Source organism: Primulina eburnea, chromosome 12, assembly GCF_022965805.1.
Source record: "Primulina eburnea isolate SZY01 chromosome 12, ASM2296580v1, whole genome shotgun sequence".
In the NCBI taxonomy this organism is placed as follows: domain Eukaryota; kingdom Viridiplantae; phylum Streptophyta; class Magnoliopsida; order Lamiales; family Gesneriaceae; genus Primulina; species Primulina eburnea.
In genome coordinates this window covers 30688537-30708387 of record NC_133112.1, presented here as the reverse complement: position 1 = coordinate 30708387, position 19851 = coordinate 30688537, and the positions used below count along the sequence as shown (strand labels likewise).

Sequence of the window (19851 nt, the reverse complement as noted above, 5' to 3'; positions counted from 1 at the left end):
TTTTTTAGAAACGTTTTTGTTGTTCTGAAAAATACTGCGATTTTTCAGTAAAGATTTTGAGAAAACGTTTACCTACAAAAACGTAGATCTTTTTGATACGTTCGATTTGATATAAAATTCGAAATATTTGGATGAAAATTGAGTGAGTTATAGCGTTTTTCGTAGGACTGCTCAAACTGCATTTTTTTTAGAAACGTTTTTGTTGTTCTGAAAAATACTGAGATTTTTCAGTAAAGATTTTGATAAAACTTTTAACGACAAAAACGTAGATCTTTTTGATACGTTCGATTTGATATAAAATTCGAGTTATTTGGATTAAAAACGAGTGAGTTATGATGTTTTTCGTATGACTGCTCAAATCGTGTTTCAAGAAAGTTATGAATTTTAATATGTTCTTGAAGTTTTTATGTTGCAGGCTTTGTTGGGGATCGACGGGTGATCGTTGCTGCATATAAGAAAGTTAGTAATGATGTTTAGAGTATTTTTGAGGTTTTGATTCATGTCGTTAAGAGCTTGAATTATTAAGAAGTCGTAAGAAATAAACTTTAATATAAATGAAAATATTTTGGGTCGTATGAATTGTAGGGTGATTATAAAAATTTAGTTCATTGTTATGGTGTCCTAGAATGGTCTCATAGTGATGAATCTTGATGCCTTATGTGTTAATTGGGAGAATAGACATGTCGCAAAATTTTCATAAAATAATTCGTCGAACAGAGCGGACACGGACCCGGACACGGAGGTAGGCTCGAGGTCCGTGCCTTCTTATTTCATCACAACAATTTTTAAACGCACGGACACGGACCATGATACGGACCTAGGGACGGGGTCCGTGTACCTTCAGATTTTAGGTATATTCTTTTATTATTTAAGATTTGATTTGAGGTTTTATGCTATGGTTTAATATGATGTTTTACAAGGTTATGTCATGGGAAATTATAGAATGTTCTAAGAATTTATTTAGCTTGGGATTAAGCATGACATTTACGTTTAAGTTGTACAAGTTAAGTTTATGTATTCATATTAGTATGTTGCAGCAACGACCCGATTGACATCCAACGAATCCCTCGACGCCAAGTAAAGTATGTATGACGTGCAAAGAAAAAATATTTGAAGTTTTGAGGTATGCTAAATGTCTTGTGACCAAAGAAAGAAAGTTAGGATTGGAAAGCGTTAAATTATGAACGGGGACCAATCCGCCCGTTAAATTATGAACGGGTTAGATCGTGGTTGTGAAGCGTTAAATTATGAACGTGGATCAACTGGCCTGTTAAATTATGAACAGGGATCTTATGTATGTGGCAGTAGATACGTCTCTGTCAGTCCAGTACTGTGGTTTGTCTGATCAGATATTTATTATGTTAAGGGTCACTTGCTTTGAAACATCCTCTACGAAAATGATGAAGTTACGTATGTTCAAGTATGTTCAAGTATGCAGTATGTTTATGAAAGTTTATGATGATGGCACGTCAGAGTATGTATGTACGTATGTTCAAAGTTATTATGCAAGGTTTAAAGTTATTATGCAAAGTTCAAGCTATTATTCAAGTTCAAGTTTAAAAGTATGTATGTTCAAGTTTTAAGGTTATTATGAAAGTTTTAAATTTATTATGCAAGTTCAAGTTTCAAGTTATGTATGTTCTATTTTTAAGTTGCATGCGATTTTATTATGTAGTACTCGTTATTCCAGTTTATACGTGTTGAGTCTTTAGACTCACTAGACTTGATCGATGCAGGTGCTTATGTTGATGAGGAGGCAGGAGGTGGCGACCAAGTGGCAGGCTTGGACTGAGCGGGAGGCTAAACCCGAGGACCGCCATGCTTACGTTTTTATGCAAAGTTTAAAATACTCTGATTTATATGATGTGATGGGCGATATTTTGAGCAAGTATTTTGTTAGCAGATTTTATTGGTGATGTTGAATTTCAAATATTTTATGAACGACTCTTTTGATAACCTTTTCTTATGGGGGATTTGGTTGTGGTATTTTATGGCAAATATTGAAGATTATTTTATATTAAAGAAAATTTTAATTTTTCCGCAAATTTTGAATGGTAAAAAGTATGGTTCGTTACATCCCTAGATTAGAAATAAGTTGAGATAAGATAACGAGTCATTGAATTAAGTTACAGATTGGTATTGATTCATGTAGTCAGATTGGATACATGTTTTAATGATTCTTTATGCATTTATATATGCTTTATATGATTGCATGCTTACATTGTTTATACTGGGATTTAGTCTCACCGGAGTATCCGGCTGTTGTCTTGTTTTGTATGTGTGCATGACAACAGGTGGGGCAGTATCAGGGTCAAGAGGATGATGAGAGATTGAGATTAGAGTGGTGATTCCGGACTTGGATGTAGACTTGGTTTAATACTTGAAATTTAGTACTTGAACCTTAGACTAGTTTGAATAATTGTTGTACATTATTGTACTTTTATACTGAGATATATATTAGTTAAATTCCATTACGTTCCGCACTTATATTTTAAAAAAAATAAAATTTTAGCCCCTGTTTATCTTAATTGATAATTAAATCCCAAAGATAATTGAGAAGATGATTAGCGTCCGGGTCCCCACAACAGGTGGTATCAGAGCGATAGATCCTTTAGACTGAGATAGAAGAGAATGAGCGGGGTAGATTGAGTTTTCTTTCCTTGCATGTGATTGCTAGCATGAGAATTATTTAATGCTGATTGACATTGAGTATGCTAGCATGAGATTATGTTTTACTGCTTTAAAATACATGTTATCTGATTATCTGGTTTGAATTGGTAATATGTATTATTGAGCATGAATCAGATCTGATTCTTGATCAGCAGTAAGATGATCAAAGAAAGATTGGAACATATTTATAGTATTTGGGTACTAATGTTTTGACAAGCAGATATACCTCCTCGAAGAATTCCAGAACGGGACAGTACTTCGGTTGAACAGATAGATATATCAGAAACTCCGATGGAAATACAGTTGAAGACGTTTCAGTCGTTTCAACCGCCGATTTTGAGGGGTACTGAGATGTCTGAAGAGTGTCAGAATTGGTTAGATGACATAGAATTATTGTTTGATTTACTTAATTATTCAGATGAACAGAGAATTAAACTGATATTTCATCAGTTACGAGAGTCTGCCAGAAGTTGGTGGATTATAATCAAAGGAATATTAGAACAACGTGGTGCTATGATCACGTGGGAAGTCTTTAAAACCGAATTCTATCGAAGATTTTTCTCAGTGTCGTCTTGGGAGGATAAAAGAATAGAGTTTGAGAATTTGAGGCAAGGCCAACTGAATATTGAAGAATATGTTGCTAAAGTCTCTACTCTACTGCGTTTTGTTCCTCAGATAGCTGGGAATGATGAAGCTGTAGCTGAGCAGTTCATCAAAGGATTGAATTCAGAGATAGTTGCATTGATAAATATGCAGCGACCTTACCATTTTGCTGATACTTTGGGTAGGGCAAAGAGAGCTGAGGTGAGTTTGATTCGATAACGAGAAAGGTTAGATGTGATTCAACTCCAGACACAAGCAACTCCCTCTTAGACTTGATAAAGGCAGTACGAGTGGAAAGCAAGATTTGCTGAAAGCTCAAAAGAAACAGTTTAAGAAGTTAGGGAGTGGACGGAGTGGTTCATCTAGCTCTAGCGGTTTCAGCCCAAGTTATACTGGAGTTTATTGCAGAACTTGTGGAGGAAGACATTCCACAGAGCAATGCCAGGGAGTGACTAGTAGTTTTCGTATCTGCCGACAGTCGGGACATTTTGCTAGAGTTTGTCCCCAGAGAGGTTTCCGAAAATTTCAGGGAGCAGAATCATCTGGTGGCAGTGACCGAAGAACAGCCCCAGGAGGAACTTGATGATATAGTGGCAGGTACTGTTATTCTATGATTATGTTGCATATGTATTGATATATACTAATGCATTCCCTATGATTATCTTTGACTGAGTTGCATTGAGATATGTTGTATCTGTTGAGTCTGTTTGTACTGTAGTCTTGATTCCCTTCCTTTTTGGGAAAGAAAGATTGATATCAGAGATTTCTGTAAAATATTGTATACTACAGTAAGAGGAGAATGAGATTGAGTTAGATTAAGAGGTACTTGTGTTTCTGATTTGATCGCATTATTGATATTAATATGCTAAAAAGTACAGAACTATTATAGATTCCTTTCAGGAAAGTATAAGATTCAGACCAGATAAGGCTGATGAGTAGAAATTCTACGATAAGAATTCTAGATTCAGAATTCCTTTGATATCTGAGTTGTCTATGACTCGATTGTACAGAAAAGACAGATGGTATCCTTATGTATTCAGTAGATGTACTGAAATCGAGCCTAGCATTGGCAGATTTGCCAGTGATGTACGAGTTGGCTGATGTTTGCCCAGATAAGATTTCATATTTGCTTTGTATTAGAAAGATAAATTTCATAATTGAATCGATACCAGATATTGTTTATTGTTGTAGAATTCAGTACCGAATGATATTGAATGTACAGAATGACACTGAATGAATTGAAAGAATTGAAAGATCAGTAGAAGAGTACCGACCAGGAGTTACATCTGATTTAGTGTTTCTATTTGGCATGTTTCAGTATGTTCAGAGATATTCTGTTGATTTCATGCTTGTTGTATCTATGATATTTTGATATACTTGCAGCATCTAATTGACTGAATCAAATATCTGAATATTGTATTGAATACTCTGATAACTGTGATTATTGTATACAGAAATTATTCAGATATGAATCCTGCTTGAAACAGATTGTATTCAGAATATGCGATATCTGAGGTTAGTATACCGATTGATTTTGACACAGTTGAGATCATGATCAGTGACTGAGAATGATACCGATATCAGAAAGATCAAAAATATCAGAAATTTCAGAAATGTCAGAAATTTATTTTTGGTCTGAGTTGGCAGATTATCTTATACGATTGTTGTTTTGTATCTTCTTAAGTATTGTTATTGTTCTAAAACAGTATTTGAGACAACTTATATTGTTTGGGGGCATATTATATTTGCAGATGATATATAGCAGTTGATCAGAACTACATGAAGACGTGATTGATTAGTCAGAATTGACAATATTGCCAGAAATTGCCGTTCTATGAGTTACTGAACTCACCAGATTAGTATAGACTATTGATATTGTGAATCTGATTGATAGTATTATTATTCTGAGTCAGCGTTTGATACAGATTAATCAAACCGAATCAGAACTGAATTCGAGAATTACGGCAGTTCAGAGATTTAACCAGAATGTTCAGAACTTAAATTCGATAATCAGAGCAGAGCATCGATCAGAGTGACAGATATGTGATTTTTACTGTATGAGAATGATTATCTTGTTATGTCAAATGTTTCAGAATTGTACAACAGAATTTGATATCGATAGTCAGAACCTAATAACAGGTAGGTATTTTTCTTTAAATTATATTATTAACTGATTTGATAGTACCAGATATTTCGAATTAAAATGACAGATATGGTCCGAAACGCCCAATAATCGATTCAATAAATATCCTGATAGCAGAAAATGTTTTGATAGAAACAGATGAGAATAGATGTGGCAGAATTTGTACAGAGATGTCTAAATTGCCGACAAACGATAATAGAAAGAAAGACAAAAACCAAGAGATTTATTGCATATTTTGTATAGATCTGAATAGGAATAGGAGTACATTTCTATAGAGTATGTAACGAAACTATCACAATTTTTCTAAGAGTGTGATGGAATGTGATTATGATTGACAGATTGTTCAATCTATATAATAATTTGTACCAGATAACGTACAAACATGACCAAATGACACAGATCGATGTCAGAGAAGTGGTCAGAGTAACCAGAATGCCGAAGTAGAGTATATCAAATTATGATTTTGTACGTGTGGTAGAATATACCACGAACTCTTTTCTATACTATCCAGATCTGGGAAGTTATTTATAGGGTCGTAGTGCTGGATGTTAGCACTAGTGAAAACGAAGAATTGCCACTTTGGGCATTCGGGTACAATGAGAAACATCAGATGAGTATTGGGATAGCTATAGACGACACATGGTACAATGAGAACTGCAGATTTCCTGTGTATAAGAATAATGTCTCAAAGATATCTGAGATAAGATCTGATACAGTCAGAGATAGGGCAAGAAAAATGAAACTGATTCAGAAGAAAATGAAGATTATTCTGTTGTTGAAACCATAGTAAGAATTTCAGAATGGTTTCATAGAGATGAGTTCTTGATCAAAACTCTGTTATACATTTCTTATGATATAGCTAAGTTGAGTGCCTATGATTTCGGGGACGGAATCAGATCTTAGGGAGGGAGAAATGTAAGGCCCGAGAAATTTATCCGGTTAATCCGAAAAGATTTGGCGATGATTATTATAATCTATTGGTGAAAATTGAAATGGTTATAGATGGAGCGGATCAGACCAGGAGAGCCGAAAGAAGATCTGACATTATGTAGGAAGAATAGGCTTTGCGCACATGCGCGACGTAGTTGGGCGCACATGCGCGACAATGACAGAACCATGCGCGCACATGCGCGGCTTGAATGTGCGCACGGAACGTCCAGAACCTTGGGCGCATATGTGCGGCTGGAGGCGCGCATATGCGCGAGTAAGAGTGTGCGAGACAGAACATCTCGTGCATATGCGCGAGATATGTCGCGCATATGCGCGAGAAGATTAACAACAAGATGCCGGGCAGAAAGCCAGGCGCATATGCGCGGCTTTGTGCGCGCATATGCGCGCGACATGCAGATTGCCAAAATGCCACTTGGTCTCTTGAATGCAACGTGTGTGTGTGTGTGTGTGTGTGTGTGTATATATATATGATTAGCACTTATATCCTTCAGAAACGAAAAAGGGAAGGATTAGCTGGGAAAAAGCTTTAAAGGTTCTTCGATACTTATTTTGTGATTTGCGAGAAATCCGTCCGTCTGTTTTTGAATCCGATTACAGTACTGAGTTCCTATCAACGCAGGCTACGACTGGACGTAAGTTTTGTTACGTTTAGACAAGATTTGAAATTATAATATTGTCAGAATTGAATACGAATCAGATATGATGTTTCTGCTACAGTAGGCATTGTATAACTGAAGTCAGATTAAAGAATAGACTGTTTATACAATTGTTATGATTTTCGAAAGATATTGGTTGGGATTTGATATCAGAGTGGTGTTGTTACTGATCTTGAATGTACAGATATTGAATTGTACTGATACTGATTATGAATTCTGGTATTATACTTGCGATGTTGAGATTGACGGGGTTATCGAAACTGTATTGTTATGCCGTCGAAACATCAGTTGATTTATATTGATCAGATTCGGTATTGCTTCAGATTGTATTGTTGTACCGTATGTCGATTAACATTGATCAGACTGTATTTTGATTTGAATATTGATCAGAACAGGTATTGAATTGAGTTAGATATTGATATTGTGCCTGTTTGATATTATCATTGCCAGATTGGTTATGGACAGAGTTGAATGTGAGACTTCGTCTTCATCAGACCGAGAAGAGAAAGGTATAAATAAATGTTGATTCGGGATTGCACAACTCAAGTTAGGTTTGACTTGAGTTTCCCTAAATCACATACTTTATTTCATTGCATTGATATTTGCAAATTATCAGATGGATATGTTTAGTCTATTGAAATATAGCAGAGCAAGAATTCGAGTCTAACCGCTAAGACTCTAGACTTACGGCGTATCGATGAGCTTAGATGTAGATCGACTTCTATTGTATACATTCGATACAGCATGCCAAAGTCTAAATTAGATAGGGATCCCTAGATTAGAAATAAGTTGAGATAAGATAACGAGTCATTGAATTAAGTTACAGATTGGTATTGATTCATGTAGTCAGATTGGATACATGTTTTAATGATTCTTTATGCGTTTATATATGCTTTATATGATTGCATGCTTACATTGTTTATACTGGGATTTAGTCTCACCGGAGTATCCGGCTGTTGTCTTGTTTTGTATGTGTGCATGACAACAGGTTGGGCAGGATCAGGGTCAAGAGGATGATGAGAGATTGAGATTAGAGTGGTGATTCCGGACTTGGATGTAGACTTGGTTTAATACTTGAAATTTAGTACTTGAACCTTAGACTAGTTTGAATAATTGTTGTACATTATTGTACTTTTATACTGAGATATATATTAGTTAAATTCTATTACGTTCCGCACTTATATTTTAAAAAAAATAAAATTTTAGCCCCTGTTTATCTTAATTGATAATTAAATCCCAAAGATAATTGAGAAGATGATTAGCGTCCGGGTCCCCACAACAGGTGGTATCAGAGCGATAGATCCTTTAGACTGAGATAGAAGAGAATGAGCGGGGTAGATTGAGTTTTCTTTCCTTGCATGTGATTGCTAGCATGAGAATTATTTAATGCTGATTGACATTGAGTATGCTAGCATGAGATTATGTTTTACTGCTTTAAAATACATGTTATCTGCTAGCATGAGATTATGTTTCTTGAACTAGGTTTCAGTGCTTCAAAAATCAGAGATAAAAAATACATATATTTTGCTTCAAAACAGAAATTATCAAACTGATTTCAAGATATTTATACATAAGCCCACTTACAGTAATTTGCTAGAATGTTTTGGTTGAAGTCTGGAATCTTCTTGCTCTCGCAACTGGATTTTACTGCTCGAAAAAAGGTACTCTCTTAGCTCGAATTTCAAGTGATAACTCAAGATTTGGGTAACATCAATTCAAAGATTTGAAGGTGTTATTTATAGGCAAAAATTTTGACTGTTAGCCTCTCAATTAATGGCCATAATATGTCATTTTGTGTCATGAATAACCTTTATTCCATGTTAAATGCTTCAGTTACAAGTCATAAGCAGAATCAATAGATGTCTGCTGAAATCTCGTGCTACTGAACTCTTCTGCTGCTGGAATTGTTAGCTGCTGGAATTTTTGCATTGCTGCTGAATATTGCTAGCTTCTGCAAAATGCTAGCTATTGCTGGAAATTCGGGTTCTCACAATCCCTCTTTATGAGAAGTTTCGTCCTCGAAACTTGGTTATACATGATCCTCAAAGAGATAAGGGTATTGTTCTCGCATCTTTCTTCCAACCCCCACGTAGCTTTTTTTTCCAGTGTGATTGGACCATTGTACATTGACATATGGAATAGTTCGTCGCCTCAGTACTTGGTCTTTATTATCCACAATTCGAATCGGAATTTCTTCATACTTCAGTTCTTCATTTAGATTGCCCTCAACCAACAGTGGTCCAGCTTCAAGAATATGATTTGGATCGGAAATATATCTTCTTAATTGAGAAACGTGGAAAACATTATGGATCCTTGATATATCGGGGGAAAGTGCTAATATAAGCAAGTGTTCCCACTTTCTCTAGAATTTCAAAAGGTCAGGTCCAACATATCTGGGATTCAGTTTTCAAGTCTTATTGAATCGGATTACACCTTCATGTGTGATACTTTCACATATGTTTTTTCTCCAACTTCAAATTCCACGGGTCTTCTTTTCATGTCAACCCAGCTTTTCTGTCGATCTTGTGCAGTTTTTAGTCTCTCCTTGATCATAACAACTTTATCCACTGTTTCTTGGATCAGTTCGGGTCCAAAGATGACTTTTTCCCCTATTTCATCCCAATATAGTGTGATCGATACTTTCGTCCATACAGAGCTTCGTACGGTGCCATTCCAATACTACTGTGATAACTACTATTATACGCGAACTCGAGTAAGGGCAAATGTTCACTCCAATTATCACTGAAGTCTAGAGGACATGCTCTCAGCATGTCCTCAAGAGTTTGTATTTTCCTCTCAGTTTGGCCATCAGTTTGAGGGTGATATGCCGAACTAAGAGTAACTTTTTTCTCCATAGCTTGTTGAAAGCTTTTCCAAAAACGAGATGTAAACCTAGGATTTCTGTCTGATAGTATGCTAGATGGAACTCCATGTAATCGTACGATATCCTTCATGTATAATGTGGCCAATTTATCCATATTATAATTCATGCTGACAGGTAAGAAATGCACAGACTTCGTGAGTCTGTCTACAATTACCCATATTCCATCATGACCTTGTCTCGACTTTGGTAAACCGACTACAAAATTCATAGAAATATGTTTCTATTTCCATTCCAGAATTTCTAATGGTTGAAGAAGTCTACTAGGTCTCTGGTGCTCTGCTTTGACTTGTTGGCACACGTGACACTTAGAAACAAACATTGCAACGTCTTTCTTCATTCCACTCCACCAGAAACTTTTCTTCAAATCTCTGTACATTTTGGTACTGCCAGGGTGAACTGAAAATTTTGACTTGCGTGCTTCAGACATGACTTCTCGTCGAAGATTTTCAATGTCAGGTACACACAATTGTCCTTTCATCCACACAACTCCCATGTCATCTGTTTGGAGATCCGATGATTTTCCTTCTTCAGCTTGTTGTTTCAGTTTTACAAAAGTGGGGTCTCGATCTTGACTTATCTTAATTGCTTCTCGGAGGCATGGTTGTGCTGAAAGTAACGCTAGGATTACTTTGCCCATATCCTTCCGAGTCATAGCGTCAGCTACCCTATTTGCCTTGCCCGGATGATAGCTTATTGTCAAGTCATAATCCTTCAGGAGTTCAATCCACCATCTTTGCCTGCCAGTAATGCCATCTCCTCTGTCAAAGTTTCACTCTACACAACGTTGAAGCAAAGATATATTGGACAAACCTAAAAGAATTGAGTTCTTCAAAAAATTTACCACTTTGATCACATGAACCCTTTTGTTTAGTTTTTCATGTAGTAATGTTTTATATACATGTTGTTTATTGGAAACCACAAAAGCTATGCGTGATATCCAAAAATCGCATACCAGATAATCATTAGGCTATCGATTTGAATGATTTGTCTTAATTTAATGTTGATAAAACTATGAAATGGTATGAGACTACAAGCAAAGTATTCTAACTTGTTTGAATTTAGTACCTTAATTTTCCCATGGACTAAATATTAAACGTTGACGTACATATCACATGTTTAAACAAGGTAAATTTGGTACACACATATGGCCAATTACTTATTTGACAAGTATTGTTTCTTCTGCAGCAATGGATTTCTTGCAATGAGCAATTGCAGATTGAATTGCAGCCTGTAATTCTTCCATGGTACTATCTCTTGCAGAAGGAGTGGGAGTTCCACTTGCCACCAAAAGGCCACTATTTGTAGGAGAATTCCTCATTGAAGCTGGTGCTGAGAATTCTCTTCTCCTGCCTCTGCTCAGTTCTTGTTTTTTCTTACCCGCAAATTCCCCGACAATGAGGAAGAAGTTTTCCTGTGGAACTGAGGATTCATTCTCCTGTTTCTTAAAGAAAGAAATTGATTTATGAATCTCGTGTATCTTTTCACGACAATGCTTAAGTTGAATTTGGGCTTCCTTTGCTGTTTTTGATCTGTTTCTTGACCACCCTTGTCATTTTTCTTCTCATCACACCTCTTTCTCCATTTCAAAATCTAGAAGGATCTTGGTTTCCTTCGTACCTGTAGTACCTCTTCTTCTTGCAAGACACAGCTGCAACTTTCTTGGCAAGTACTGGGATTGATATGATCAATGCTGATGTATTCTTGGTCTGTGTAAGTTCTGGAGCTGGAGTTATTTTCTCCGGAAAATCCATCGATTGGGAGCGTGAAACTGTCGAATGAATCATCGATGGAGTAGCGCGGGAAGATAGGCAGATTAGAGAGATAGTGCTGAGGAAGTAAATGGCCATGGAAGAAAATTTTATCTGCAGGTGATAAGTCAAATGAAGGCCTGGATTTGTTTCTACCCAGAGCTTTCGACTGCGGATGGAGGGAGATTGTGAAGGAGAATTCATGGCTGGGAGAGGATGTTGGTGACAGTGGATTGGATTCATCAGGGCTCTCTTCTTCTGTATTTCTTTCGATTTCAGACTGTTTTTCCATTGTTGCAATTTTTGTAAGAGGGAGAGGGATAACGATATGTTTCTAAACTAATTATTGCATGTTGAGTTATCAAAAGTATTCATCTTGTAACAAAAGATTTTCCCACCGTGCAGCAAGAATTCGCTTTTAAAATATTTCTTCGGACAGCCTTTAATGTTCTGTTTAAACTTGTACGAGAATATCAATACACAAAGTCAAAGGTTTCTATAGCAAGTTATTTGTATATTATATTAAAACTCATTCAATAATAATATCTTCCATGTGAAGATCTTTCCAAATCCAATACTTAGAATAATAATACTCGATTATTAAATTTGAACTAACTCGAATCCAAACGTTAAGTGAAGTTGAACTCAAAGATCCAACCCGTTGAAAAATTCGAGCTCGATTTCAAATGTACATAACTCAATCTTGAATCCTATGGTATAAAGTTGCAGTTTGGTAGGACACACAGGTGTAGGCAGTGGTCCGATAGTCCATGGTAACATGAAAACTCATTGTTTGCTAGGTTACATCTCAATCATATAGGCATTATTTAGGTAAGCAGGCTCATGTCCTCCACTCAAAATATGCATTATTATTATTAGTATAATTCAAATATAAAAGAATGTGAAAAAAGTGTCATTGCAAAGTTTTTGTCTTATGTCAAGTTTCTTGCTGGCATGTAACTGTCCTTGCACTTTCTGCCTTGAGGGATTTAAAAATAAAAATAAAAAAAAAAAGAAACACGAATTCAAGTGGCTAATAAAAAGATATGCCCATTGTTATAAATTTAGCCACCATTATTTATTTATCAACTAAAATATGTAAAATTGGGGAAACTTGAACTAACAAAATGATTCATTCATGTAAGCAGACTATCAGAATTATGAAGCGATAGAAGGCATTTTTGAGACTGGCGATCTCATGCATATGATGGACTCATGGACATTTCATTTTTGAAAAATATTTGCACATAAAATTTCAATTTACCGAAAATAAATTCAAAAGCTGCAAAGAACTTGACACAAGTATACAATACAAACAAACCAATCTTGCTAAGGAAAAAAAAAACCTAAAAACCACTCACAAAAGACATCAAATAAACAAATATTTCAAGAAAGTGAAAAGTAAGGTTGAAAAAAATGTGAAGATGGCAAAAGAAGACCCACAAAATACATGTATAAGGTGCAACACATGAACAAATTTTCTTTTCTGAACTTATACCTTCCCCAGGTATGGAAGGGAAGGGAAGGGAAGAGAATGTAAGAAAAGAACAAAACAATGTTAAATGATAATAACTCCAATCAAACTCTCGCTTGACAATATTACAATCGAATAGCTTTCACCTATAGTTTGACCTGAAGTGAAAGTATATAAGAAAATATATCCTGGGGATAAATGAGTTACGTCTAATTTTTTTTACAGTAGTTGTACATGAGGAGATTTAGTCCCTTTGATTCGAGAAAGGTATATCCACCAGATGATCCTCTGCCGTCAATGGTTCCGACTCAAGTCACTACAAAACTCATTAATCTCCATCTTCTAGTCCAAACCAAGCAAAAGTGAAAATATTATGTTGTGTCCCAAATATTCACATAAGGGTTCGATTTCCCTCACTGCTTATACGTAAAACACAAGAAAAATTTCTCTACTGGAACATGTTGGCCTTCTCAGTTACGGTCTGTTCGAAAAAGTATGTGGAACAAAACGAAGTGGTGAAGATTTACTATTCACTTCCACTACTATATCTAGAGCCAGCTGGTAAAACAGGAAAATCGGAAATGAATCAAGTTTCCTGATTTTTTAAATGCTCCACAGAATACAAGAATCGAGAATGCATACCTCCAGAAGGTCTTTTCCCTTCCATGGCTTCTTTCTTCTCTTGACATGTCAAGCAGAGGAAGGGACCGTCCCAAGGCCGTAATTTTCTTGGGTCGGATGTTCCTGCATGTACGGATATACCTTCTCCAGGTTTTATTTCCACTTGGCAAACTGCGCACATGAATAACTTGAACATATTGCAGATTGGGTACTTCGAGTCCAACCTACAATCCAGTACAAACAAATGAAACCATCGAAATACCAGTAGGTGATGACAGATGTAGTTTTTCCCAAGATGTGGACATACACCAGGTGTTTTTATCTTACAACAAATGAGCTCAATGTCGTTTCTATGTAGCTCCTATGAATCTCAAGAAAGTTCCATAGTTCAGATAATGTTGATACCCCTGGTGTATAAAATAGAAAGAGCTTAAACAGTACATAGATACCTTTTTGAAAGTGACGCTGATCCTTCCTCAAATAATTCCTCTACAACATCTGGCTCAAAAATTTCTTCCTTGTCAACCTGAGAAGATGATTCAGAAGGTTTTTTGCGAAACATAGACTTAAAGACTCCTTTCCCTTGCTTCTTTGGAGGTGGTTTTGGAGGATCAGGCTTCTCCGGAGGTTTTATATCTACTACAATACATGTGGTATCATCTCGAAGGCCTTTCAACTGTACGGCTTCCTAAAAGAATGGGAGGGTACGATTGGCACACCAAATATGGTCTATTAACACTGAAACAAAGTGAAAACTCGAATTCTAAAAAAATTACTTGGACAATTTCTGATGCTGCAGCATCTGGTGGCATCCCTCGACAACACTCAGCAGCTGTTTCTGCAGATAATGCGTCCCAAACACCATCACTTGAGATAATAAGCCTGCCTCCGGTTGTTGATAACTGCAAATATTGTGGTTGTTGTCATTTAAAAAAAACTGTTCTCATTCACAATCGTAAACTAAGTCTCTTTAAATTTTCAAGAAAAGATACAAAGAAAAATCTCCTGAACTTGCTTAATAGTAGTCTCCCATAAATACTTACAACCAAGGAAATAATAATTTTCTTTTTCTTTTCATAAATAATCTTCAGTTTTACCAATTATTCTTGCTTTACTTAACCCGTAGATTGTGTAACATGTTCGCCTTTAATGAAGGCAGATATCAAGACAAGAAATGAGTATTGTTATGAGGCAAACCAGATGGACATAACTTTTGATCCCATGATTCAATCCACTGAAAAGCTTATAGTCACGGAGAAATTTGTAGATTCTCATTACATTTAATTGACGGTAACCAAATAAAATCTCGAACAACTTTGTTGTTAGAATGTGAATAAGCTTACATTGCCTTTTTTCAACAATTCTAATCACTACATATCAAAAGTCATTTGAAAACTATATTTTTTACATTTTTTCAAAGACCTATTGAAAATGTTTGAAGTTTCAATTCTGGATAAACAACATTTTCTTCAAAACGAACCTTCACTTGCTTTACATAAGGAACTGGAACTATGAATTCTCCAACATCCATATCTCCAATAGATCGTGAAAGACACAATCCACCAGGCCAACATCTCAACGGACCAATCTACAATGAACCAATGCACAGATAATAAATCTACTATTAAAATTTAAAAAAACTATGTATAAAACTAAAAGAAATATCAGATACAATAATTAAAGGTGCTAGGTGTGCACTAGCATAACGTGTAAGGCTGTCACACTCATTATTAAGGTAAGGGACACTAGACCATAAAGATTAAAACTAGATAATGAAGAAAATCACATCAAATCATCCAAAACATACTCTGCAAACCATTCAACAATAATGAAACAAATGTTCATAGATTTATGTGAAAATGAATGAGATCACATTGTATTTCACATTGAATTCCCAAATCCCATGAACTTTATCGATGAATGTAACATGAACCGAAAAGGGAAGCATGTGAAAGTTCTAAAATTGCCGCGTAAACTGCCAACAAAAGCAAGATAATAATTTCAGTTAAAGCATCCATATGAGTCGTATCCACACCATAACAAACAATGTATTTTTATCAAGCAGTTCGTAGCATATGTCTCTCGTAGCATATGTCTCTGTAGAACCATGACAAGTAGTTCTGAGTCTTCGGACATTAAAAGTGATGATAAATTCCGTGCATATTTTACTATGAGTAAAATCATTTCACTGTCAAATATAAAATCGCTGGGCTCTCTGGCAATTAATGTGAAACCAATAATGAATTTACTTTTAGAAGAATAATACCTCTGTGCCACCTCCAGTATTAAGCCGCCCAACTTCACCTCCACTAGATGTTATTCTTTCCCTCCTATTTAAGAAAAAAATCCAAGAATTAATGCGCTTTTTTAAGGAAAATATAATCCAGTCAACATGTATAGCCTGGAACAAAAATCACTTACTCTTCTTCACTGCATTCAAGTCTATGATCTGCTGACAGATAATATATGTCCCCCTCACTGGATTCAAGTATGGCGCGAGAATCACCAACTGAAGCAACTGTTACAATCCATCCTTCTATTATTACAAAGGTCACTGTTGTGCCCGAAGTTTGTGCTGATAGATTAACAGACCAATAATTAGCAGTCGTTTGCATGAGAGAAAGACCAAACGCTGTGTTAAATTTCAAATGACAGGTTGGAAGAGAAGTGAAAGGTGGAAACTACATACAAAATTTTTGAGAAAGAATGCTCAGACAAGCATAATTTTAAATAAAACTTCATGTTGTAACAATATAGACCTAAACAAAGTTCCTCCTACATCACAGGCGCAAAAGAAACCAGGTTCTTTTTGCATCAGGTGCAAGTATTCATGAATGCTGGTTCTGAAACAGCTTTACCTTTTTCCTGGAAATCTTTATCTGTTTTCACAAACCCAGCAACCAAAGCCCTGGGTAATGCCGAGATCCATTCATTACTGTTAAGATCTGGTGGAATAGCATGCAAAATGTTGGTCAAGAGATTCTCTTTGGAATATATAGCAGCCGCAGATCCATTGTGGCCATCAAATAACTGTAGGAAAGAATGTGGAAAAAATAATACCCATACAAAGAAAGTAAATGGTCCATGGGAATGCCTGATAAGATTTTGGATCCCTTGGTAACAAAGACAGAAGAAACATTATTCTGAGGGATAAAGAGAAGGATTCAACTGTCTTTATTAAAAGATTAGAGAAATCCACCCCCCAATCCCAATAAGCACACATAACTTTAATTATTCACAAAGTTATCAGAAGAGATAAGCGACTGACAATCCATTATTCACGTTTATCACTCCCATCGGTTCCAATTTTCCTCAGGAAAATAGAAAAGGTGTCATTATCACCTACATTATCCATCAACTAGGAAATTTCTCAGTACCAAGTACCTACAAGCTTTGCAGTAAATGCCAACATTCACAAAATGAAAAATAAGACTAATCGTGGCGTTTCACATCAATTATCCAATAAGATGCTCAAATAACATTGACCCATTACATATAAAGTAAAACAAGAAGAACTACGTACCGCAAAAACTGAATACGTGGTGACTCCATCACCAAACACCCGTTCACATTCGGTCTTAATAAACGTCAAGTCCTCGCCCTTCTTGCTCTGATTGGCCTGACCATGTGAGATTTCAGGCCTCTCAATCTTCTCGTTGGCCAATTCCCGCTTTAATAAAACAGATAATGGGACCGTATGATGGTCATCGCTCTTGGACAACATTGCCACTCGCACAATTCAACCCCAAGAACACTAGAATTTGAGATTTTGGTTTTTCATCCTTTTCTCCTTTAAAAAAAATAACTTTTCAGCAAATCAACGCCTTCTTGCTTTGTTATCGTCTTCTCCAATTGATCCAATAAACAAAAATCTTAAACAAAAAAACTTAGAGAAATAGCAAGTCGGGATAAACATCCACTTCCAACACAATGTTGACAGAATGGAGGCTTAAAACGTCGAAACAGAGATAAAGGGTCTTGCGAAATTTTCTGTCGGGCCATAGTCATCAAGAAACGCAGATCCCGGCATGGGCCTCGAACGATGCCAGATAATCCATAATTGTGCGTTTTTCTCTGTCAAAAAGAGAAAGGAAAGATGATGTAAATGGCAGGGGCGTTTTCCCTGTTTTCTTGAATTTTAATATATAGATATTAAACAAATATATGTATGTATTTCGGTGTAATAAAAACGAATAATATTGTAAAGCTGTGGAAATTTGTTGCCTTTTGTTCGGCATCAAGAAAGCTGGAACCCATCTGTGAACAAGAGTGTGTACGCAGTCGCTCTATTTTCTTAATTATTATAATATTAAAATATAGATAATATCATATATTTTTTTAAAAATAATGAAGTTTCAAATGATCATATTTAAATAATATCATATGATAATTATAAAAATTAATGAAAGATTGAATTTTAATTTTAAATAATAAAATGAAAGCGAAAAGATATATGTATAAAAATGAAATTTGAAATAATGAAATTAAAAAAAAGGAAAATATAAGTGGGCTTGTAGAAGTTTTTTTTTTCAACATATTTGTATATTTTTTATGAATTAATAGGCAAATTGAGCCAAACCACTATAATTTTCCGTGTCTGTGTTCTTGTTCTCATATTTTGATTCTTTATTGTACTTTGAATATCAATTGAATGACGTGTTGAGTGCATGTAAATCTAGTGTTGAGTTCTTGATCAATTACGAGAAGTGGTAACTGGGAATAATTCATATCAAACTGGTATAAGAGTCGGGTTGTTCGATGAAATTGATTATATCAGAAATGAGAGTCTCCAGAGTGGAGGTCGAATAGTTCGATGGGAAGACTAACTTCTCAATATGGCGAAAGAGGATGAAGGCAGTCCTGGTACAAATGAAAGGTGCTAAAGCTCTTGAAGGAGAGATGTCTGCCATCGACATTGAAATTTCTTATGTCTGGGCTTCTTCCAGTTAAATAAATATGTTCTGACTTATCGGGCTTTGTAGGCCCTTTAAGTGTCCTTCAGAGTTTGCTTCTTAACGGGTTTGTTTTTCTTTTGAGAGACAAAACATTTCTTTCCCTTACCTTGTGGGCCATTTTTCGTCTTGACGAGAGGCCCATTAGAAAAACAACATTTTCCTGTTTTATGGTGATCTCATAAGTCATAAGCGTATTGACTAGCTCTTCAAGGCTATCATGTATCTTATTCAAATTGAAGTTCACCATAACCCCGTCAAATGAGGAAGAGAAAGACAACAATTTCATGTCATCAGGTAACTCGTTAGGAATCACATATTCCAGGCCCGCCACATTCTCAATAAGCCCAATCATATGTATATCACGCTCATGGGCCAAACCACATCTTGCATGCGTGTAGTCATGAGCTCCTTAAAAGTGATGTGCATCATTTTATGAGTTTCATGCATCATGCAACTCTTGCACGTGCATTCGAATGTCAGCATCATTCATCATTTTCTCAAACTGTCTCTACAGTTCATTTGACATAAAAGCGAGTATGTTACACTTTAGCTTGCATACTATGGTTCTACCATCTTGCATGCTTTGTCAGTTAAGTAGGACTGACATTAGTGTGTATGCTATTTTCTCCGAATTCAGAATAATTTTCCGAAACAATTTTGAAAATTAGATTCAATTAGCTTGTTAATAACAAAATTGGATTACATGACGAAATCGAAAATATACTGATATGGAAACAGAATAATGCTTGCTGATTATTTTAAAATAATTTTAAGATATAAGATATGGATTTTTATTTTATAAATTTCTCTCTCACTATTTTGATATTTCCATCACCCTCTGATGAAAAAGAGAAATTGTATCTCCTTAGTGGGCACGTAGAGTCCAATTAGACAATTATAATCCCGAATAATATCAGCCAATTATAATTTCTAAAAGGTAGAATCCAATTGCATCCATATGCAACCTCTGCGTGTTTCGCCTCATATTTAATAAGGACCCAATAATATGACGTCTTTTATTTTCATGTGTCAAACCAACCCATCAATATTGAATTGTAATGGACGGTCGTCATAAGTTCTCCAAATAATATGAGCTAAAGTCATGGGAGCTCCACTCAATTCACATCATATGTCTGGTGGAAGTCC

The 19851-nt window shown here is 35.7% G+C and overlaps 2 protein-coding genes across 6 annotated transcripts; both read right to left on the bottom strand.

The window, feature by feature from the left end:
* Positions 1–11063: 11063 nt before the first annotated feature.
* LOC140806771 (BRI1 kinase inhibitor 1-like) lies at positions 11064–11947 on the bottom strand. Its single transcript, XM_073163307.1, has 2 exons — positions 11525–11947; positions 11064–11348 (listed from the first exon to the last, which is right to left on the bottom strand). The coding sequence occupies exons 1-2, from the start codon at positions 11945–11947 to the stop codon at positions 11064–11066; spliced, it is 708 nt and encodes a 235-aa protein (XP_073019408.1).
* A 1266-nt stretch (positions 11948–13213) lies between these two features.
* Positions 13214–17892, bottom strand: LOC140807320 (probable protein phosphatase 2C 12). Of its 5 annotated transcripts, none has more exons than XM_073164123.1 (9): positions 17715–17892; positions 17274–17636; positions 16609–16780; positions 16172–16325; positions 16017–16080; positions 15231–15338; positions 14527–14652; positions 14200–14438; positions 13214–13974 (listed from the first exon to the last, which is right to left on the bottom strand). In XM_073164123.1, exons 2-9 carry the CDS (start codon positions 17472–17474, stop codon positions 13716–13718), a joined length of 1323 nt encoding a protein of 440 aa, XP_073020224.1. In that variant the 5' UTR covers positions 17475–17636; positions 17715–17892; the 3' UTR covers positions 13214–13715. The 5 variants fall into 5 exon arrangements, with proteins under 5 accessions (XP_073020224.1, XP_073020225.1, XP_073020226.1 ...); XM_073164124.1 differs by having other exon boundaries at positions 17274–17540; XM_073164125.1 differs by having other exon boundaries at positions 13214–13687; positions 13772–13974; positions 17274–17891.
* Positions 17893–19851: the final 1959 nt, after the last annotated feature.